Source organism: Pelodiscus sinensis, chromosome 9 (assembly GCF_049634645.1).
Source record: "Pelodiscus sinensis isolate JC-2024 chromosome 9, ASM4963464v1, whole genome shotgun sequence".
Classification (NCBI taxonomy): Eukaryota; Metazoa; Chordata; order Testudines; family Trionychidae; genus Pelodiscus; species Pelodiscus sinensis.
The window spans coordinates 6,165,691-6,188,845 of NC_134719.1; the positions used below are offsets into that span (position 1 = coordinate 6,165,691).

A 23,155-nucleotide genomic window follows, 5' to 3' on the forward strand; every position below is an offset into this window, starting at 1 on the left:
TGGGAACAGCCAACAGAGTGAATTCCAGAAAGATAAGGGACTGCCCGCAAAGAGAACTCCATAAATGTGGGAGACGGGATGAAAGTCTGGGTGTACCATGAAGATGGCAACACATCAGCCCTCCAGGAACAGCTGGGCATTAGCTCTCTGATACAGCAGTCATTTCCTCAAGGGGCGTGTTAGCAATGCGATTGTGTAGATACAGAGGTTCCGAAATTGATTCCCATTCTCCTATTTTCTACAACAGCGGATTTGCTCTGCCGCTTGCAGTCAGGAGATCAAAACCAATCCTTCTGCCATTGTACAATTCCCCTGGTAGCGGGAACCAGTGCCAAGTTATGGCTAAAAGTGTGATGTCCCAGATACAAGTAGTTGACTAGAAGAGACACGGTATGGAAATGCGGTAGAACATCTACTCTAGACCATTCCGCTTGCATCTTTCCAGAGCCCTTGGGAGACTGAGAAAGGGTCTGATAAAAAGATCCACCTTTCTTTCGGTGGGAAGCTCAAAAAGGGCAGGTCCCTATCGCCACATACGCACGCTGGGCTCCCAGTAAAACCACTGGGATGGAGACTCACACACTATGAGGAGAACAAAATTGTAAGACATGAGCCGTTTTCATATAAGCCACCTGAACGTGAATGCAGCCGATTCATCCAAGAGGAGCTGTGTAATTTGGGATTTACAGAAGGGACGGGCGTGCTGAGATCCATGCAGGCAGGGAACAGCCCTCCACCCTAGTACTTCCCCAGATAAAAACTCTGGGCAGACCAGACTGATGCTTTTGATGCACATTACACTTAGCTGCCTTGAGAGAGATTTGCAGTTAAAATTCAGTGTTAGGGGGCTAATGCAAGTGATCTACAGAAAAAAACATCAATGGATCAAAGCTGAGAGTTTGCAGTGGCCACCCACAGCGTGCGGTTTTCTGCACCGAATAACCGTGAGAGATTGGTGCAGATTGGTAGAACTGTGACCGATGCTAACTTGGGACTTGCCATGTGAAGAGGGGCTGCAGAGGGAGGCTGGAGGTTGGGAGTGGCTGATGTGCTGAGGAGGCGTGGTCTGTACAGTTTAGGGTGTGAGACCCAGCAAGACTCCTCTGGCTCTAAGCAGGCATTTGTGAGGCTGACTTAATGCAGCAATTTACAAAGGAGCTAATGAGAACTATCCAGATACACCCAACTTCTACTGACCTTCCCTGACTCATTCAGACACTTGGAAAACACTGCCTAAAGCACTGAACAAACTCTTCTCTTCAGTGGTCTTTGGATCAGGCCCTAGATAAGGGGTTCCCAACCTGAGGTACGCATACCCCCAAGAGGTATGAGAAGCTTGTCAAGGGGGTACAGGGAATATTTGGTAAATAACTAGATTATCCTAATTGAAATATTCCAAAAGTAGTAGTGTTAATGGAAACAGTTGTGGATTTGAGTCTAGAATTTATTTCCTTTCATATTAAATAGGGGGTACGGGAAGGTTTACCAAAAGCCAAGGAGGTACGGGGACCGAAAAAGGTTGGAACCCCTGCCCTAGATCCTGGGATGGGAAAAGTGGAATGGGATACCTGTGTCTTTCTTAAGCATGTGTTTTACTAGAACACAGGGCCAAACCCCAACCCATTTATTCCTGTAAATTTCCCCATTGGCATCAAGGGGAGTTTTGGCTGAGTGAGGCAGGCAGGCTATTGCTACAAATAGTTATATGCATTAGGCACAGGACTGACATTATGTATCAAAATTATAAACACAGGGCTTGATGCTCCAGTGCCAAGCAACTTGGATAATGACTTACAGCTGGGTGAAGTGGGTGTAAAAGAACACAACTTCAGGGCAAATTTACAGAGAATTCTCATTCGGTTGTACTTTATATCCTGTGGACAGGAACAAACACATTGTCCATTGCCTGGCCCTTTGGGTCTGAGGTCCATTAAAACGCAAAGCCAGCATTGTTCGAACTAGACCAAAGTTAGCAGACTGATTTTGTTACCCACTGAAAATCCCTCTGTTTGATGTAATACTTTCTGTACTAGGTCAGGTCTATATGAGGGAGACGCATGGTCTAATGATGGGACACACTTTTACAAATAGCTCCCTCCGTTCTGGCCAGTCACATGATGAAAAATTTAGTGTTGGCATTAAGAGACACACTGAGTTCCCTAGGAAGGGCCCCTGCTATACCTCAATCTCTCTGTCTCAGTTTCCCCAGGTCTAATATCTGCTTTGTATGATCTTAGTTAAGGTTTATGGAGAGTCTTAAGACGAAAGCCGCTAGAACCCAACTCCCTGTTTATATGTGGAAGAATTCTTCTGTCGACCTAACTATCACTGCCCAGAGATTGTCTACCGTGAGAAAGAAATCCCTTCCATCCTGGTAGGAAGTGTCTCCCTTATGCCACTGTAGCTCCTATAGACAAGCCTTGTAGAAGAGGCATCCCAATTCTTCCATGTCTTACATCAAAATATGCCACAGAGCCAGATTCCAACGGGTTATATTATTTTCATCCCATTCTGTGCTCAGCAGAACTCAGCGGTATCTGAAGCCAACTCCTACCCTAGATGTTCAGTTCCATGGACGCTAGCCTATCATTTGTCACATCCCTCAGACATGTGCAACAAAACTGTTAATATGTTGTAAGGCCCGCTCTCCCTCGCCAGTCAGATTAGCCGTGCCCTTTCCATCGCACTTAAGTTTAGCAAGTGTTACTAATAGGAATTTAACATTTACCAAAGAATTATTTTAACTATACGTCTAATAGTATTTTTATGGTGCACTGAACGCCCAAGAGCTTAGCTATCAGGGCCATGTATTTAGTTTCCTCTGAAGCTGCTTATAAGACAAAGGAAAGATAAACTTTACAGAAAATATGCTCATAAGGAAATGTACGAGATTTGAAAAGTCAGCTCCCCAGATGCAGCAGCCGGGCCTGCTGTAGGGAGGTTTTTCCCCTGTTTGTATCACAACCATAATTCCACGATCACTCATGCACTAAATTTTTCCTTCCTATCCCTGCAGATTGTTCATAAAAGGGTGTTCTTCAGGGTAAGGAATTGCTAAGCTGGATGCTATCGTCTCATTGGTTTAAAAGACTACTTATCAGTAAATCTTGTAAGTTTTTAAAAATTATTATTAAATGGTCATTTAATTTCTCAACCATATGTAATGAGTTATGGAGTCTTTTGCTTCTAGGTTCCTGGTTTACATGTGGCCTAGCTGGTAATCAAAACCCATAGCTGCATGTTTGATGGCTGATGTGGAATGAGCTGATGATTATTTTAATCAGTTCCTAGAAGACAGTGAACCACCAGCACAGTTTGGCACTAATTAGTGCACATACCAGCTGTCACAGCAGAAAAGCGAAGGGCATGAGCGAGCTGTGGGCTCCCCTGGAGCTGGTCAACTAGTGCTGGAGGGCATCTCATGGGACCAGACCCTCCCTGGGCCTAAAGAACGAACCCCAGCACTGGTCTAGGTCACTTGGTGGAAAACTTGCCATCCACTAGCCATGAGGCTCCACTGCTGTTACCGGGAGGATGAACAATTATGGTTACGGAAATGGTGTGTACGAACACAAGATCTCTCAAATGCTCAGGCTGCCCTGAGCCAGTCAGGTTTTGATCCTGCAGGATGCTTAGCTCCTGCAACAGCATGCAAGGGTGCTGAGTATATCTAAAACTTCAGAGGGGTAGCCGAGTTATTCTGTACAGGATATACTTAAAAAACAACAAATGGTCTGGTATCACTTTAAAGACTAACAAAACATGTAGAGGGTATCATGAGCTTTCGTGGGCACCGCCCACTTTTTCAGATGACCAGCGTGTAGGATGTTCAGAACCAAAAATAAACAGGGAAGGGGGCGGGAAGAGGAAAGAATGCCATCAAATGCCAACAATGCCCCCACTGCAATATATATTGGACAAACTGGACAGTCCCTACAGGAAAGAATTAATGGACACAAATCAGATATCCGTAAAGGGAACATACAGAAACCTAATGCAGGACAATGTAGCACTTTAAAGACTAACAAGATGGTTTATTAGATGATGAGCTTTCGTGGGCCAGACCCACTTCCTCAGATCAAATAGTGGAAGAAAGTAGTCACAACCATATATACGTTTATATGGTATATATGGTATATATGGTTGTGACTACTTTCTTCCACTATTTGATCTGAGGAAGTGGGTCTGGCCCACGAAAGCTCATCATCTAATAAACCATCTTGTTAGTCTTTAAAGTGCTACATTGTCCTGCATTTTGCTTCAACTACCCAAGACTAACACGGCTATATTTCTATCACTATTATACAGAAACCTGTTAGTGAACACTTTAATCTGCCTGGTCACTCATTAAAACAGCAACTTGAAGATCTCTTGTTAGAGACCAATTCCACAAGCCAAATACACACAGAAGGGTTGGAACTACAATTCAGTCACAAGTTTAATTCTCATGCCAATGGTCTGAATGGAGATACCAGATGGCTGAGACATTATCAACCAACCAAACAATGAAGGTGCCAATGGTTCTTTGTGTAGAATCTGGTGTTAGTACTCTTTCTCTTTAATTGCTAACTAATGGTTTTTATCTGCTTCTTTTAACTATCCAGTCTTTAGTTTTTCCTGTTACATATGCTTGGATTTCCCTTGATATTTATATACCCACTTCCTCTTTCTCCTGCCCCTCCCATTTTTTTTCCTCTCCCTCCTCCTTCCTCCTTCCCTATTTATTTTTGCTTCTGAACATCCTACACTCTGGTCATCTGAAGAACTGGGCTGTGCCCACGAAAGCTCATGATACCCTCTACATGTTTTGTTAGTCTATAAAGTGCTACCCGAGTATATCTAAGAAGGTCATATCCTTAATTTGCCAACTGCCCTTTGGGTTTTACTGAAAACAGATCCTTCCGTAAGAACAGGAAAATAGCACTAACACGGCCATGAGCTCGCTCACGGTCTTTAAAACTCTTAACCATCGAGGTAAGGGAAGCACGAACTACCCACTGTGCTTCACAGAAGGGACCACTATCATCATCTGGTCTGACCTCATGTCTAATACAGGCCATGGCAGATCCACAAAATAATTCTGAGGCCCATCATTTAGAAAAACATTTCATCTTGATTTTAAAATGCACTTGGGATCAAGAATCCCCTGCAATGCTTGGTAAACCATTCCAATGGCTAATTACTCTTATCATTAAACATGTACATCTAATTTCCAGTCTGAATCTGTCGAGTTTCAGCTTCCAATGATACAGGGTGTTATACCTTTCTCTGCTAGATGAAGAGCCCAATCTTAAATATTTGTTCCCCAATTAGGCACATTTCGATTATAATAAAGTCACCCTTTCACCTCCTCTTTGTTAAGTTAACTAGAGTGAGCTCTTTGAGTCTATCGTCATAAGGAAGGTTTTCTAACCCTTTCCTCACTTGCATGGCTCTTCTCTGAGCTCTCTCCAGTTTGTCCACATCTTCCTTGAATTGCAGGCAGCAGAACGGGACACAATACGCCAGCAGTGGTCTCACCAGTGCCAAATACTGAGGCAAAATAACCTCTCTACTCCTACTCAAGAGTCCCCAGTATATGCATCCCAGGATCATATTTAGCTCTTCTGGCTACAGCATCGCACTGGGAACTCATGTTCAGCTGACTATGCACCGCAACCCTCAAATCTTTTTCAGAGTCCCTGCTTCCCAGGGTAGAATCTCACAGCCTTTACGTCTGGCCTCCATTCTCTAGCCCTAGAGGAATACATTGACATTTAGCTCTATAAAACGCATACTGTGTGGCCAGCCCATTTTACCAGATCTCTCTGTGTCAGTGGCCTGCCCTCTTCATTTATCATTCCTCCAACATTTTATAGAAGAGGAGACCTCAGGAGTCATTATGTCCAGCCTCCTGCCCAAAGCAGGACCAACCCCAACTAAATCATCCCAGCCAGGGCTTTGTCAAGTCTTGCCTTAAAAACCTCTAGGGATGGAGATTCCACCCCCTCCCTAGGTAACCCGTTCCAGTGCTTCCCCACCCTCCTAGGGAAATAGTTTTCCCTAATATCCTACCTAGGGATGTTAAATATTGGTTAATTGAATAGTCGAGTAACTTCACGAATTCTTACTGGTTAGTCAACTATTCTATAGTCCCGGGGGCGGGGCCAGCAGCTACTGCTCTCCAGCCCCACTCTGGAGGAGTCCTCTGCCACTCCACACAGCTGCCTCTGTATCAGAGGCAGCAGCACAGGGTGCCATGCAGGAGCTGGTTCGCAAGGAGAGCCTCTTTAAAAACCAGCTTCCCCTCACGGGACCTGGTGCGAGCTGGAACTGAGGCAGGCTGCCTACCCGCCCAGCTCCTAATACACTTTAAATGCAGAGACGCAGCAGGGGTAGGTCCTTGACCCATCAAAAGCCAGGACTCAGCCAGGCTGCTGGCCAGCCTGCTAAAAAATGTACTGGCGGGAGGAAGGGGCGAATGTGTGTGGTCTATAGCACTAACCTGTTACCTATTAGCTTTTGCTTATTGGTTAATAGACTGCACTATTACATCCCTAATCCCACATAGACCTCCCCCACTGCAACTTGAGACCATTGCTCCTCATTCTATCATCTGTCAGCACTGAGAACAGCCTCTCTCCATCCTCTTTGGACCCTCCTTCAGGTAGCTGCTATCAAATCCCCTCTCGCTCTTCTCTTGCAGACTAAATAAGTCAAGTTGCCCTCTGCTGGATTCTATCCAATTTAACCACATTCCTTCTGTAGTGAGGGCCCCAAACAGGATGCTATATTCCAGATGTGGCCACATCAATGCCAAACAGAGGGGAATAATCATGCCCCACAATCTGCTGGCAATGCTTCTACTGCTTGGCAACTAAGGTACATTGTTGACTCATATCCAGTTTCCCATCTAATGTGGTCTTCGGGTCTTTTCTGCATAACCTTACCCAGTCAGGCCCCAGCTGTAACTATGCTTGGGATTCTTCTGTCCTAAGTGCAGGACTCTGCACTTGTCTTTGTTGAACCTCATCAGAGTTGTATTGGTTCCATCCTCCAATTTGTCTAGGTCACTCTGGACCTTATCTACAGCATAACTACTTCTCCTCCCAGCTTCACGTCATCCATTAACCTGCGGAGGATGCAATCCATTCCGCTATCCAGATCATTAATAAAAATATGAAACAAAACTGGCTCCAGAACTAACCCTTGGGGCACTCCACTTGATAGTGGCTGCCACCTAGACATCACACTGCTGATCCCAACAATCTAGCCAGTTGTCTATCCACCCTATTCATCCAAGCCATACTTCTTGAACTTGCTGGCAAGAATACTGTGGTCGTCTTTACCAAGTGAAGGTATATCATACCCACCACTTTCCCCATGTCCGTAGAGCAAGTTCTCTCATCAGAGAAGACTATCAGGTTGCTCCCCAGAGTCTCCTTCTTTCCTTTCTTAAAGAGGGGCACAACATTTGCCTTCTTTCAATCATCCAAGACCTCCCCCCCAATTACCATAAGTTTTCAAAGATAATGGCCAATGGCTCTGCAATCACTTCACCAACTCTCAGCACCCTCAGATGAATTAGATCCAGCCCCATGGACTTGTGCAAGTCCAGGTTTTTTTAATAGTCCTTAACCTGTTCTTTTGTAACTGAGGGCTGCCCACCTCTTCCCCATATTATGCTGCCTAGTGCAGCAGTTTGGCAGCTGATCTTGTCTGTGAAGACTGAGGCAAAAAACAAAACAAAAAAAGCACGGAGTACTTCGACAGGGGCTCTCAATAACGTTTCTCTAAAATTCAGCCAGTTCTCCTGGACTCCTTGCCCTTTCATATTAGAATCCCAGGGGATCCTGCCTATCAGTTCCCTGAGGGAGTCAAAGGCTGCTTTTACCAAGTCCAAGGTCTATATTCTGTTGCTCTCCTTCCTTCTTTTGGTCAAGATTCTGAACTCAACCATCTCATGGTCACTATTGCCCAGGCTGCCAGCTACTTCAACTTCCCTTATTTATTCTTTCCTGTTTTTGAGTGGCACGTCAAGAGGCACATGTTTCTCTAGCACTTGCATGAGGAAGTTGTCCCCAATACTCTCCAAAAACGTCCCCGATTTTCTGTGCACAGCTGTACTGGTCTCCCAACAACCATTGGGTGATTGATGTCCCCCATGAGAAGTAGGGCCTGTGATCTGGAATTTTCTGACAGTTATTCAAAGCAAAGTTTTGGTGGTCTATAGCAGACACCCACCATGACATCACTTGTTGCTCTTGCCTCCAGTTTTCATATCCCGGAAAAACCCTGTAGTCTAGACATAGCTGAAGGGAGCAGTAGGATTGCTCAGAGCTCCAGTAGCAAACTGGAGAAAAGGATATTGACAGTCTTTAGATGAAGACTAAAGTTCACTGAGTCCAGGGAACACGTCCGCTCTTCTGCTTTTTTTTTTGCAGAAGAACAGACGCTCTCTTTCAGAAGCGCTGTCTTCCTCCTCCCACAAGGAAGAAAGGCTCTTCTGAAAGAGGGTTTTTTCCAAAATTTGACCCCGTGTAGATAGGCCAAATTTTGGAAAAGCCTCTTCCGAAAAAACTATCCGAAAAAGGTATGCAAATTGCAGAGCGCAATGTGCATACCTTTTTCCGATAGATCATTGTAGTGTAGACATAGCCTTCTATACAGTGCAACTCCTCCACCTTTTCTCCTCTGCCTGTCCTTCCTGAACAGTATACCCATCATGACACTGCTCCACTCGTGTGAGTTTCCCCATCAAATCTTTCTTATTCCAATCGCATCAATTACTTCTTTAACTATGCCAGAGTTTCCACGTCCTCCTATTTGTTTCCAGGCTTCTTGCATTCATAGACAGGCACGTAAAATGACTAGCCGATTGCCCTACTTTCTCAGTACGGATCAGGAGGCCTCCTCAGTTGTATCCCCTTCTTGTGTCTCCTCTAGGTATTCCACTTCCCCATGTACTCCAGGGCTTAGGTCACCATCTCCCAGCAAACTCAGTTTAAAGCTTGCCTAGTTAGTTGCAAGCCTGCCTGAGAAGACGTTCTTTCCTCTTTTCATTAGCTGGAGCCTCTCTCATTTTAGCAATCCTTGGAACTATATCACATAGTCAAAGACTCCAAGCCCCTCTTCTCCAACACCACTTGTGCAATTGTGCATTTACCTCCACAATTCGATACCCCCAACCTGGGCCTTCTCCTTCAACGTTGCTTCTGTCCTCTGGGAGAAAGAGAAACATGGCACAATCTTTGCAAGTCATAACAGCCGAATGCTCTCTATCTGTATTTGCCTTCCTTCAAAGAAACTCTTCAGATGTTGTACTTACTGCTTTCAGAAGACCGAAATGTAAACCAACCCTACCTCTGTGGGAACTCTCCCCAGGTGCATTTTTGTGTCATTTCAACTTTGACAGTGGTGAATTCAAAGTTTCTTCCAGGTCAGTAATAAACATGTTAAATAACTTAGGGTCAAGAACCAGTGCTTGAGGGATCCCACTGGGCACTCGACTGTTTGCCGTTAGATTTTAAGACCTATCAATTAGCCAGATTTGGATCCATTTAATGTTTGCCATATTAATAGTATACCATACTAATTTTTAATCCAAATGGAACCATTGGTAGTTGTGAAATGTTGTGGTATAAATTTCCAAACCAACATGTCACAGCTATAGCAACACGGCTTCCATTAGAATGGTAATGGGTGTCACATGATTTAGTCTCCAAGCTGTGCTTTGAAAATACCATCCGGGATTAATGTTCTACAAATCAGAAAAAAAAAAGAACCCACAATTCTTCCCTTCTTGAACATTTGTAACCATGTTGCTCTCATATGGCATCTTTCAATGCACGATACCAAAGCATTTTGGGATGCAGAGGCCAAAGGACACTATCCAGAAATTATAGACATTCCTAACTTGGATATAGCCAGCAGTTCTAAGTTGTATTTCAACTGGACGCTGCCAGCCCCAGTGTGTGTAGAATTCTGTAGTCAAAGACAGAGAGTTGGATAAACAGATCTACATGCAAACATGCGCAGAATAAAACTCTTTGATAGGGAAATGTTTTTTACAGCCCCATTCTCTGCAGAAAATCACTCTGTGAGGAAAAGGTATTTGTAGAGTGCAACATTGTAGCCTGCTTTGGACTAGAGTTTTACTGCACTCTGCTAAATAACATACTATTATTTTTTAATTTGCTTTGAGCAGGTCTCCCTGTCTCCTCCCAATATGAACAAACAGGCAAATTCCTTCTGGGTATCAGCCAACAGCTGCAAATCTGAAAAATGTCAACTTCTTATATCATGAACTGAGTTTCCATGGTGCCCCGAGGCAGAGAAATTGATGCTAGACAGCATTATCACTACAGAGTAACTTTACAACTCTATACTTTAACTCTATGCACTCAGTGATATTAGCAGCATTTGAAATTATGGCTGTAAACTCAACACCGTTTCTCACCGGAGGGGGAAGGGGGCGTGGAGTTTGCTTTTGTTTATCTGAGGCAGAGCCGAATGGCATGGTGGTATTAGAAAGAGGCATGTCAACAGGTTCTTTTGTCCCACCAGGTGTCCCATGAGCTAGAATTTAACGATGGTGCTCGTTTTTATGGGAGTCTGATGTCTCGTTTTAAAGGCTAAGCCAGCTCTCAGAAGAGAGCTTCCCATGGAGCCGGGAGGGTAGCAAGGACCAGAGCAGAAAGATGAGAGGGAATGAGCTAGAGAGCATCTAGTACAGACTGGACCTTATTGCAGGGAAGATGGGGTCTGATTTATGGACACCAGATGTGTCAGTCTCTCTCTCTGTCTTTTCTTCCATGCGGTTTTACAAGCAGGGATCTCAAAAATACAAGCCATGCCGTGTCGTTTCCCCAGAACTCCCTGCCTCAGCTTCTAGTCAGCTACTTCTCTCTGCCTAACTAGCGCCGTTCCCTGAGTGTCTGGGAATTCACCCCACAATGCCCCAGCCCATTGTTAGACTTGGTGATGCCTTCTCCTAAGGTCCCCATTGAGGTGGCAGAGGCCAAAAGATCATCAAGATTCCCTGTAGGGCACCAAAATACCTGTGCCCCCCATCCTAACAGATCATGAGTATCTCTCAGAAATCTCTCTCTGCCTTATATTACCACGTTTATAGCTAAAGTTTCTCCTGTCTGAATGATGATAAGTATGAAACCTCCTGGTACAGGTGAAGAATGGCTCCTCCAAGCCATTAACTGGGATCCTACTTACTCTAACTGAGGAATCTGTGGATTACACTCATATTTCCTCAGGCACTAATGACCATATTCCTTTCCCATGGCTCAGCTTCTCCCTGTGGGCTCTTCACTTCCGAGCCCTCCTTGGTTCCTCATTCCACTAGTTTTTAGCTATTCAGTATGGGTGAGCCAAGAAATTGCAGGTGAATACTAATGATTTTCAGTCCATCTAAGTGTCCTTAGTTTTGCGTTTCAGTCGCTCAAATGAAATGCCACTGGTTCATCTAAATTTTCATTTTGCATGCACAGACACAAATGTGTACACAGATTTCTATGGTGTGAATACATCTCGCATGACCACACTCATCTGGGAGAACTGGCATGCTGTGCAATTTATGAACTTATTTTTAAGTGGCGCAAGTTTAAGAGTCTCTCCCAACACACCTGGAAAATGGTGTCTCCTTTTCTTTGTAAATTTTTTCAGCTATGATGTTAAGCATAGATTTCACCCCTTAATTGTACAGAACAGAGAAAAGTCTTTACTAGAAATTATATTCATAATATCTAGGGCACATACAATGCTTTTCACCTACTGATCTGCAAGCACTTTCTCCAACACAAGATAACTATCATCAATCTCATTCTACAGATGAGGCAGAGAGATGAAGTCACTTCCTGTAAATCATATGGTAGATCAGCGTCAGGATTAGAACTCAGGTCATCAGACTTGTAAGCCTATGCCCTTGCCACTGCATCATACAGAAGAAATTCCAGAAAACGCAGTTCTAGTCATCTTGGTTTGATTGCAAGGCACTGAGCACCCTAGCTCCTACTGACGTGAAGTAACTGGAAAGATGTAAAATAATAAGTGACATAGCCAGGGGTGACACACAATACGATGACTCCAAGGCTGCAATCAATTGATGATTCCTACGGCTAACGAGGATTCCTATGGCAGACAGCACTGATTATAACAAAGCTGTCATCAAGCCTGATTCTGCAAGCCCTTGCTTAGGTAAATAGTTTTCAGAATCAGGCCCTTAATTTTTAAGGGAGCATTCTTTAATTCTTCTCCTCTTCTTCTTTACAGCTCCCCTTTGGGCTGCCTACTTTACAGCAATAGATCCATTTTAGAGCTTCAAGAGAGGACCCCAATAGGTTAGAAAATCATCAACGTGAGCCTGGCACTGCTCCCTTGCCAGCCAATGGTGGGTCAAAGTGCTGATGCACGTTCATTCCAAGCCAGGCATGCTACATTCCCAATAGTAAGGTGCTCTACAAGTCCTATCAGAGCTAGTGAGCAGAGAGCCAACAGCCAGAAAATCGCTATTCCCCCAACCCAGTGACAAGACGGTCGAGGCTGCTCATCTGCTGATCCTTTGGTGAGCAGCTCAAAAGCCTTTTAGAGGCCTGGAGTCATAAGCCCTACCAATGCCTAGTACAACGTGGTGTTTGTTTAATGAAAGCGCATCAGCTCCTTTTAAAGCATTTTTACCTGGTGCTAAGCAGCTCCTTGCAGCGCTGCTTTTGTAATCAGCTGCTACCAAACACGTCCATGTGAGCCGGGTTTTAAACAAGGTTTTCTCCATCCACTTCTTTCCAGGCAATAAACCCTCAATCCTCTTATTATGCCTTGCAAGCAGAGTCCTTTCATTGTTATCTACAGTACACGTTATCATAGGGTACGCTGCAGAGCTGAGCCGAGAGAACATATCCCTGGTGTTTCTAGTAAACCAGCTACATATCAGTTTGACGCAGGCCCTACGAGCCAAACATGGATTTCTAAAGGAAGAAAATAATGAATATATAATAGTAAACGCAGGACACCATGTTGGTGCAATGTTGTCCGTAGAGAGAAAATAAGGGAATACAAAAGTTCACATTTCTACCCCAATATTATTTCAGGCATCGGGCACTTTGGTGGTATTGTCTCCTAAGATTTTAATGTTGATGTCCCAAAACATACAGTACCTGAAACGGGGCTGAGTTGAGACTTTTAATCTTGTATTTCCTTTTTATGCAACTGCTCAACCTCAGGGCCAAATTCTGTCCTTGGTTTCACCAATGTAAATCAGAAGTAACCGAGTGCCTAGTTAAAGCAGGATTTATGTAGTGGGAACATAGCAATTCATTTTAACTCTGGGTAAGTTAGCAGAAAACATGGCTGGACTTTTAAATTGCTGTTTTCTTTTTAAAGAAAAAGAAGGAAAGCAAAATAAACAAAAAAAGTCCAGGATGTTAGCCACACTAAATGATATAACAGTTAGGTTTCAAGTTCACCCATCTCCAAGAGGTGTCCATAGATCTAGATAATTATGAAAATGTCCTTGTAATCATGGAATTTTGAGCAAATATATAAATTAATGTGATCAGCTAAATGTAAACATACAACTAGTACAACCAGCCAGAAGTCTAAAGGGACTATAGAGTCAATGACAATGTCCTGAAATTGCACTGAAATTACAACAGTGTCGCCAATGTACAGCATTTTGTGCCAAGGGAGTGAAACGAAAAGATTAAACTCCGTTTGCTCAGTCTAACCATCTGTAAAATGGATCTAGTTATATTCAGCTACATAACAGGAGTATTATGAGGTCTAATTCATGTTAAACAGAACATTTGGAGGTCCTAAGCCACCTGGTCCCCAATACATTGTCTTTATTACGTAGTACAGGTTCAACCTCCCTGGTCCAGCACCCTCGGGACCTGTGCAGTCCTGGACTAAAGAGTTTGTCGGATCAGGGAAGTTTAGGCTCCACTCTGGGCTGTGGGGGTCCCCGGAACCTGGGCTCCCTGCCCTTCTGCTGGCCCAATGCCGAGGTTCAGCCTCCTCAGACTGGGACTCTCCAGCTGCTGCCTGCCCCACTGCTGCCTGTATTCCTGGCCAGGGCTTGGGCTCCCTTGGGTAGGGCTGGACTCCCCACTCACCTGAGGACCAGCCCCTGCTGGCCCAACCAAAGGTTCCCAGCACCCGTGGGATTCCCAGCTGGCTTGTGCCCCTCGCTTCCAGGGCTCTCTGATCCAGTAGCATCCATGATCCAGACTAGAGAGTCCCAGATTTGGGAGGTTCAAGCGGTATTATAATTTTTATTATTCATAATAAGACTCACAGGAAAAATATCCCCAAGCTTATGTAGAGTCAAGTAGGCACACTGAAACCGGGGCCAGCCCCTTGCCGTCTCTACCCATCGCTACAGTGTATGATGGATCATAGGTACAGCCTCTGCCAAGTATCTGTCAAGCTAAAATTGGAAGCTTTGCAGAATTCTAGTTACAACATATTGCTGCCCGCGAAGGCCCTCATCCTACCTCCAGTCAGTAAAAAACACGCCAGTGACTCAGCGAGGGCTGGATCAGGCCCCAAGAGACAAATCTTTAAAGTCAGTTACTGTATCACAGACTGTTCATTTCAGATCCGCTGATCACTTGAGCTCACCTCAAAGTGGTTGGACTTGTTCTATTTTCCTGGCCTGTTTGCTTGACATTCTCTTTGGATACCAGGAGAGAGCAAAAGCACTCCTCTCCTTGGAGAGGAAGCAACTGACTGTGCCTTTGGTTCAGAGCCATTTCAACCCCCTACATGTCTTTCACTAATACAGGCTTGGGGAACCTAAGGGCCGGGGACTGGATCCAGCCCCCCAGCTTGCTTGTACTTAGCCCCTGATGCTCAGGGCTCCACCTCCAGCATTGGCACTCCAGCTTATCTCAGAGAGGTGGAAAGGACTCGACAGATCATCAAGTCCAGTCCCCTGCCTTTAATGCAGGACCAAGTATCATCCCTAACAGATTTACTTCAAACAGCCCCCTCAAGGATTGAGCTCACAACTCTGTGTTTAACAGGCTAGTGCTCAAACCACCAAGCTATGCCTCCAACCCCCTATGCCATGTCTGGAGCACACAAAGTCTACTAGCCTGGCCCACCCTAGGCTCCGGTGTGCAAAGGGAAGGTGGGGAGTGTCTTTCTCCTTCTGAGGCAAGGGCACCTCAGTGACGCTTTGTTTGTGTTTTTGCTTCTTGTTTGTGTGGGGCCCCTGACTGATTTTTCTGTGGGTCAGCGGTCCCGGACCCAAAAAAGGTTCCCCGCCCCTGCACTGATTCCTGATTTGCAAGCAACTTGCACGTGAAGTTTTGGTCTAATCCGGAGGGCCCACTAGATGCATTTTCCCAGGGACAAGGAGAAACCCTCTCTCACGGAGAGGGCCTGCGTGTTGACAAGCAGAGGAGCTCAGGCAGGTGAGAGCAGAGCCTTATCCATTAGCCGCCATCGCTCCACAGATTCCCTTCAATAGCCCCATCTCCCCCTCTCATCGGGGTATGGAGCTGAGGAGGGAGAACAGGCAGCCTGTAAGCGTCCCTCAGGTGGAAAAGAAATATCATACCCATTGGGTGGAGCCTGAAGCGGCCCTCTGCCCTGCCCCATCCAATTGTTTTCTAGCTTATGCTGTAGCGGCTAGTGAGTCAAACCGAGTCTGTGCTGCGCTTAGGGGTCAGCCCAGGTTTACGAAAATCAAGCTGCCGCCTAAGCTTTCCATACATCATCACCACAGATAATCAGTGTGATCAGAAACTTGTTTTCTGCTTGCCGGTTGTTGCTGACGGCAATGATGTATGAAGCCAGAGCAATACAGCTCCATCGGCACACGACAAGTTGATGCCGCACAGATAAAAAGAGCCCAAATACCTGGAATAAAATAAAAGGCTGCTTTGAATAGCAAGCTGAGCGAGCGTGACATGTAAATCACCCAGGGAATGCATATTCAAGAGAAGCAGGATCTCATTTGTACAGGGGACTGCCTGCCTCTCTCTCTCTCTCCGCTAAGATTGTTCTTGATAAATAGGACTTTTAAAGGGAGAGTAAATAAGCAGTTGTCAACACACTGAGTGCCGAGTGAGGAGGGACATTAAAGGTGAAGCTAACACACATGTTTCTAAAAGGCCAGAGAGCTGAGATAATAAGACAAGTTATTAAAACAGGATCTAGCGGTGTGACAATTCCACTCTTCAGCGCCAAAGAGCTGCATTTCTTAAGTGGTACGTGAGGCTCTGTAGCTGGGTTTGGGGAATAGGGAACTATTTCTTGGAAGCGGCTTACCTTCATGGGCAAAGGAAGGGCTGAAGGGCAAAGATAAAATCAAACTGCTACAGCACCTGGCAGGTCCAAACCTTCCTGACCAGCCACTTTTAGCTCTCACCAATGAAAATGATTTTTTTTTCTTCCCTAAAACGTGCAAAACGACAGAGGGCAAGACACGTTTTTTGCCCAGATGATGAAAGAAGAGGGAATGCAGGGAAGTAAAAATGGAAAATTTCAAACACTGATTTCCCCCTCTCCCCCATAAATGTACATTTCAAACAATTTTGTGAGAATAAAAAATGGTCCCATTCCAAACCCCACAAAAGAGAAACAACTTCAGAGATTATTTTAATGGATTCCCCTCCTCCCTATTTTTGAGCACTAGGACCCAATGGATCTTTTAAAGGAACACCAAAGAATATATATATATTTTTAATGAGGAACACACAAAAAAGCACACACACACACACACACACACACAAAAAAGGTTGGGGGAAAGTTATTGAGAAAAAAAAGGGGCAGAGGAAAGTTATTGGGCAAAAAAAAAAAAGTTGCCTGTCTCTTTAAAGGAGGCCATTTTGAATTCTGTTGTTCTCCATGGCACACCGGTGTGCCACGGAACACAGTTTAAGAAACACTGTATTACAGTCTTTTTTCCCCCCTTTTTTCACCTCCATCGGGCATGGAAGAAGCTATGACTCACTGCTAAAGGCACCTATTGACAATCATACAAGTAAAGGGATAACAGCAAAAGGAGAAGACAGAAACAAAAAAAATGGAAGATACATAGTGTGGGAAGCAATCTTTTTTATGGGCAGTGGAAAGGACTATTAGAGCAAATAGGTTATTCTCTTCTTGTATATATATATAGTGTGGAGCATCAATACTAACAAGATTAAAGCATCAGGAAGAAACACATATTTCCAGTTATGTATTCACAACTCAGCAAACTCGTATCTTTAGAGCGGATCTTACCCGAGGTATCCAGTTCAGGTGCCCTCAAAGCATTCAGAAGGAAGGGTGGATTTGTAAAGGATACAGGCTTCTTCTGTATAGGGGACAGTAGATGTACTTCCTCCAAGGACGTAGCTGTAGAATGAGACTTCCAGTGTATAGCAATAGGAAGTATGGTCCAATAAGCCGCCGAGGAAGCGTCGTCCTGTCCCTGCCTTCACAGCGTCGCGGTTGAAGGACGTGCTAGACTGCATGGGAGAAAGACAAAAGAACTAATCAGGAGAGACCATGGGTGTAAACGTGTATGGCTTGGGAAAGAGAGTGTATAGAAAGGTGTATAATGTGTCTACATTTAAACAGCTCAATAGGTAGCAAACAAACAAAAAACAAAACATTTTTTTAGAGATGTGATTTTATAATCTTCAGCAACACAGAAATGAAATATTTTTAAAGGGTCTGTCTACACTAGCCCCTTAGTTCGAACTAGGGAGGCTAATGTAGGCATTTGAAGTTGCAAATCAAGCCCGGGATTTAAATATCCCGCGCTTGATTTGCATCTTTCTGGCTGGTCGCCATTTCTGAAATTTACGAGTCCGGACTAACTGCTCGCGTCTACACACGGCAGGGACCCGGTAGTTCGAAATAAAGCCCTAGTTCGAACTACCTGTTAAACCTCATTCCAGGAGGAATAACAGGTAGTTCGAACTAGGGCTTTTATTCAAACTACCGGGTCCCTGCCGTGTGTAGATGCGGGCAGTTAGTCCAGACTTGTACATTTCAAAAATGGCGACCGGCCGGGAAGATGCAAATCAAGCGCGGGATATTTAAAACCTGGGCTTGATTTGCAACTTCAAATGCCTACATTAGCCTCCCTAGTTCGAACTAGGGTGCTAGTGTAGACATACCCAAAGCGAATTGTAAACTAAGGTCCTGTCGACTCCTGCAGTAAATTCAGATACTGACAGTCTAGACCTGGAATTTTCAAATGCCTGTTAAACGGCTTCATTAGCACTGGACTGGCTCTTTCACGGGTTCCATGTTCTGCTAATAGCTCTGGCCAGCTTTTTCATTTTTAAGTTACCTAGATCCTCTCCAGAAGAAGCAGAGCCACAGAACAGGGGTCGGAAGAGGCAGATGGGTGGACACTAAAACCCAGTGGTCCCCAAATTTTCAGGTGCCCTACACTGCTGTATATTCTGCGTATGGGGAAGGACAGCCCTGGAAGAAACTAGCCTGGGGAAATGAAAACTCCACAGAGCAGGCAGTTGGGGTGTTTGGCTACTCACGAATTCAATGGAGAGACTAAATGTATTTTTGATGGGGTGGGGTGAGATACTGGCTCAGGCAATGCAGGTATGCTAGTGAACTAGTCTCTTGTTTCCCTGGGAGACTCTATTACCCCGAAGCCCTTGCAAAGCAAAGTCATCATTAAGCAAATGCAGTGAGCACACACAGCAGGAAAGTAGCTAAACAAATATTTATTTCGCCACGTCTGAACCACATAAAAGTGTCAGCAGCAACAAGAAAGGACAGAATCCGGAAAAGGCAAAACACAGGGGACTTTGAAGTTCTCAGAAAGGGGAGATTTGTACATAATCAACAGGAATTCATTATTAACACACATACAGACACTAAGGCTCACAGAGCGACTTAGCTGCCTGCCTTCCAAACGGTCCAGGGAATAGAACTTCTGGAGCAAAATCTCTTTCCAGAGGGCTGGGAGATGCCAAACAAGAAGCCAGGCTGCTAAATAGTGAAGCAGGCGGGAAGCCGGACCACAGCAAAACAGAATGGCAAGAGTCATGATTCTACCTCTTTGGAGTCTGCCAGTGCCAGACCTGGTGTGGCTCTGCTCTGTGGGGATTGCTACAGGAGGGAGACATCTGCACCTCTTGCATGACTCAGAGCTGTGCAGCAGGGATCTCTGCATCCTTGGGGGGGGGGGGGGGTTGAGGCTGTGGCCGTCTCTGGCCAGGGACAGGCGTGGGGGTCAAGCTGCTAGGCTGTTACATCCATTTTTGCCCAGAGGGACAGGAAGTAGGTGAAACCTCTGGTCTGGTCCCCCAGTGGCTGTCCAAGACAGCAAAGAGAGTATGAAAGGGTATAGGAGCTCGACTAATAAAGGCCTAGCATAGTTCATTTCCGCCATGGACTAAGGGGGCAGCAGTGACCACACTGTGACTCTCTGAGCCCTGCGTCTGGGACAGTACAGCAATGCAATACTCCTCAGGCTGGACTACAAGCTGCCAGTCCAATGCAACACTGACTATGGACAGGACACAGGTGGAGGAAGAGGGAAACCATGTTGTCATCAACCAACTTGATATCTGGTTGTAGCTAGCACAGTCCTGAATGCCATGTGGATAGGGCCTGAAAGATCAACTTTTCATATACCGGAACTAGTCAAATATAATTCCCATTTTCTCCTGTAATTAGATTGATAGGTATGACGCAGAGGATGTCTGTAGTCTACGTCATACTGCATCACATTCTACAGGGTAGGTGCAGACGTGGCTAGAGGTAAAATGGAGGATAGTAAACCTGCCACAAAAGTTCCTGTCAAATTAACCTGAAAGACCACATGTTGACCTTTGACCTAGCTTGCAATGTCTGCACCCAAATTCTGTGCATTATCACTTGTGCATGCAAAGCTCTTTTCCGTATAAAACATCCTTTTGAATACACGAATAGGTTAATGAGTATACATTCCGCCATTGCACATGTAGGTGAAGTTGTGCACTTACGACACACATATCACTAACTGCACACACACACACACACAAATGGGTCTCATTTTGACCTGTTGTCCTGATAGGTTAGATGGAGACCCACAAAAACAGACGAATTCAGAGTTAAAAGACAAACTTCTGCCCTTAATGCTCTCTCTTGTGCTTTGCTTTGGCGCTACTCAGAACTACCAAAGATAGGTTATCCAATCCCATGTCTCTTCTGAAAAGAAAGTTATATTTTGCAATGTCTCCTGTAGAGTAACAATCTCTGTGTCGGCTGCTCATGCTTTGTTTAATGGCTAAGCAATAAACGCTTTACCTACTGGGATAAGCCAGGATTATGCATACAAATTGTCTCGTGTTCTTTATACATCATCGGCAGCAATAGACAAGTGCAATCTTTACTCAGAACATCTCTGAAGTGATCCATTAATGCTGTCCACAGATGAACTCTGTCAAAAGAACACTTAGATTTCTTAAACCAGGTTCGCTTCCTGAAACTGCCACACACAGCTCCGGAATATAGTCATGAGAGGCCAAAAAACCACCCCCAAAACACAAAAAAAATGACCGAGTTGTCACCAAGGAAGAAGAAAGCTGCTATTGGGAGATGGAATGAACCCTAAAGTGCATCAAATTCATTCAGTGAAAACGTTTACACTATCATCGAGATCTAGGTCTAGGCCTTTCACTAAAATCTGGGGAAGTTGGACAGGGTGCACAGAACCACACCAGCTTTGAAATCTTTGCCAAGGAAGACTGTAAGTAGGGGTATTACGAATGGTTACTCTTTTGTGATCATTCTAGCAGTGCATTCTGAGAGGGGCGCGGCTGGAAGCTCTCTTTCCCCTAACGTATTGAACTAATGACTTCCGTGGTGTGCACAGCAGCCTCTGCTCTGCCCATGCCAGTCTCGCATTCAGTAGCCCAACAAACAGCTATCTTACCAGTCAAAGTGTTATCTCCTTCTGTTTCCGAAAGCCTCGAGGAAGCTTCCTACTTCTAAGCCAGCTTAACTCTGTCCTCACACCAGTTTCATTAGCACCCTTAATAGTCTGGAAGTCATATGGGTTACTGTTTCCCGCAATAGCCTATCGATTGTGTGAAAAAAAGGGTCAAGAGATATGGAAACCATGAAATCAGGAGGTGGATCTTTTACTTTATTTCTTTCACAAAGAAATATAGCCAGCCTCTGAAACATAGATGGAATTGCTTAACATGAAGGGAGATCACAGAAGTGGGTGGCTGATTTGAAAGATGTGGCAAGCAGTGTTCCCTCTAAGTTGAGCTCTTGGACGGCAACCCAGAAGATTCAAATGCCTCCCAGGTAATCAGCAGAGCACCCACAGCTGTCAGCATATGTTTCTACTGGTGGTGTACATTCACACATTATTCAGTGCACATAACAAAATTTATTCTGCACACAGATGGAAAAAAGTAGAGGGTACATTGGTGGCGAGTAAAAAGGAAGGATGTTGGAAATAGAGATGTGATAAACTAAAACCAGAACTCCAATTGCTCACAGACTCATGTGCAAATCTCTCCCTGCAGTCTCAGTACATTTCTGGTGCAGAAAGGGAGATGATTCAATTTCTTAGAATAACTAACTATTGCTGAAGTGTAGACGATTTGAAAGACCAGGTGCAATTTGAAAAAGCGTGTCATAATTTGGTGCTTTTCCAAACCCCTCGGGTCAGCAGAAGTAGGCTGGAACCCCCCACAAGACTCTTGTTCTTCCTGCCAATGCAGGGAAGATATGTGTCACAATGTTTGGGGTCTTCTGTTCCCAGTTGGAAGCAGGAAGTGCTAAGATGGGCAGCAGCAACAAGATAATGAGGGAACATTATCTGCTCTATTTCCAGCCTGGCAGTTTGCAGGCTGAGAGAGGGAAGGTTCTGATATGATCCGATCCACTTTGCCTACCCCTAAGAATGAGATCGACAAAACCAAAGATCCTCACACTGTAATAAAGTATCAGCAATCCTGCATGGCAATATCACTGGGGCCAGCACACACACAACCCACGCTGGGCCACTCTCTCAGGATTTAGAGTGTGATTCTACTTGGAAAAAAGATGGTTAAAAAGCATTGTGTTAGAGCACACACGTATTTTATTCTCCCTAAGGGGGTCCAATATCCTCTTTACAAGCCAGCACAACTCCTATTAGCCTTAATGGGACATACACACATGCATCAAGGGGATACGGGAACCTTTCCCCTCCTAAGTGTCTTCTGAGTCATGCCTGCTTAAGTTTGCTGACAAAAACAGATTGTTTTGTCTGGTCAGCAGCCCCAGGCTGTGAAGGAGGGAGCTGTTGTGCGCTCCTGTCTCATGCATCATCAACAAACTGCCAAGTTAAGTTGGGACTCCAGGAAGTGTGTGGCTGAAGGAATTAATGTGGTCCTCCATGGAAGGGAACGCAACTGGAAGGCGAAATAAAGCATATTTGCAAATCTAGGGTGGATTCAGGGGCGGATATAGAGCAAGGTGAGTGGAGCGGCCGCCCCAGGCCCCGCGCTTCAAGAAGCTCAGCGCATGCACCATGGCAAAGGGGGGCCCCGCGAAACTGGGCTGCCCTGGGCCCCGCAAAATGGTCATCTGCCCCTGGGTGGATTCATACCTTGATCGATTCCAAGGCCAGAAGGGACTGTTGTAATCAGCTAGTCCAGGGGTAGGCAAGACAGCCTCCACGGACCAATCTGGTCCACTAAGCTAGTTCATCTGCTCCGCAGCTGCCGTTCTGCTTCCCTGCCCCCAAGCCAATCCAGACCAAGGGTGGGGGAAGTGCTGGAAGTTTCCTGCCCCCAACAGGGGTGCGTAGCACCAGAGGGAACTAACATCTGTTCAAACCAGTGGTTCTCTCTAGGCGCTGCGCACCCCTTGCAGGACAGGGATGGGGGGAAGACCTCACACACTCCCACACCCAATGTCAATCATGATCCAGGGGCGGGGAAGCATGGGACGTTTCCTGGCCCCGCCCCTTCCACCTAAGGCCCCGCCCACTTCAGAAATTTGTGAAGTGGCCCCCCCCTTCAAAAATTATTGCCCTCCCCTGATCTAGACTGACCTTCTGTTCTACACAGGCCACAAAACCTCAGCCAAAATAATTCCGAGAGCAGACTTGTTAGAAAACTATCCAATTTTGAGTTCAATTTTGGCAGCGATGGCGACTCCCTCATGACTCCTGGTCAATTGCATTCAATGGACACACACGGGGCATAGC

The 23,155-nt window shown here is 45.2% G+C and overlaps 1 protein-coding gene across 2 annotated transcripts in view; it reads right to left on the bottom strand.

The window, feature by feature from the left end:
- Nucleotides 1–23,155, bottom strand: part of BEND5 (BEN domain containing 5) — a 1,533,100-nt gene that overhangs the window by 122,765 nt on the left and 1,387,180 nt on the right. For both annotated transcript variants that reach the window (XM_075935948.1, XM_006126434.4), the window contains one exon: nucleotides 17,288–17,450. In XM_075935948.1, coding sequence (XP_075792063.1) covers nucleotides 17,288–17,450 — 163 coding nt within the window. The remainder of the gene's footprint in view (nucleotides 1–17,287; nucleotides 17,451–23,155) is intronic.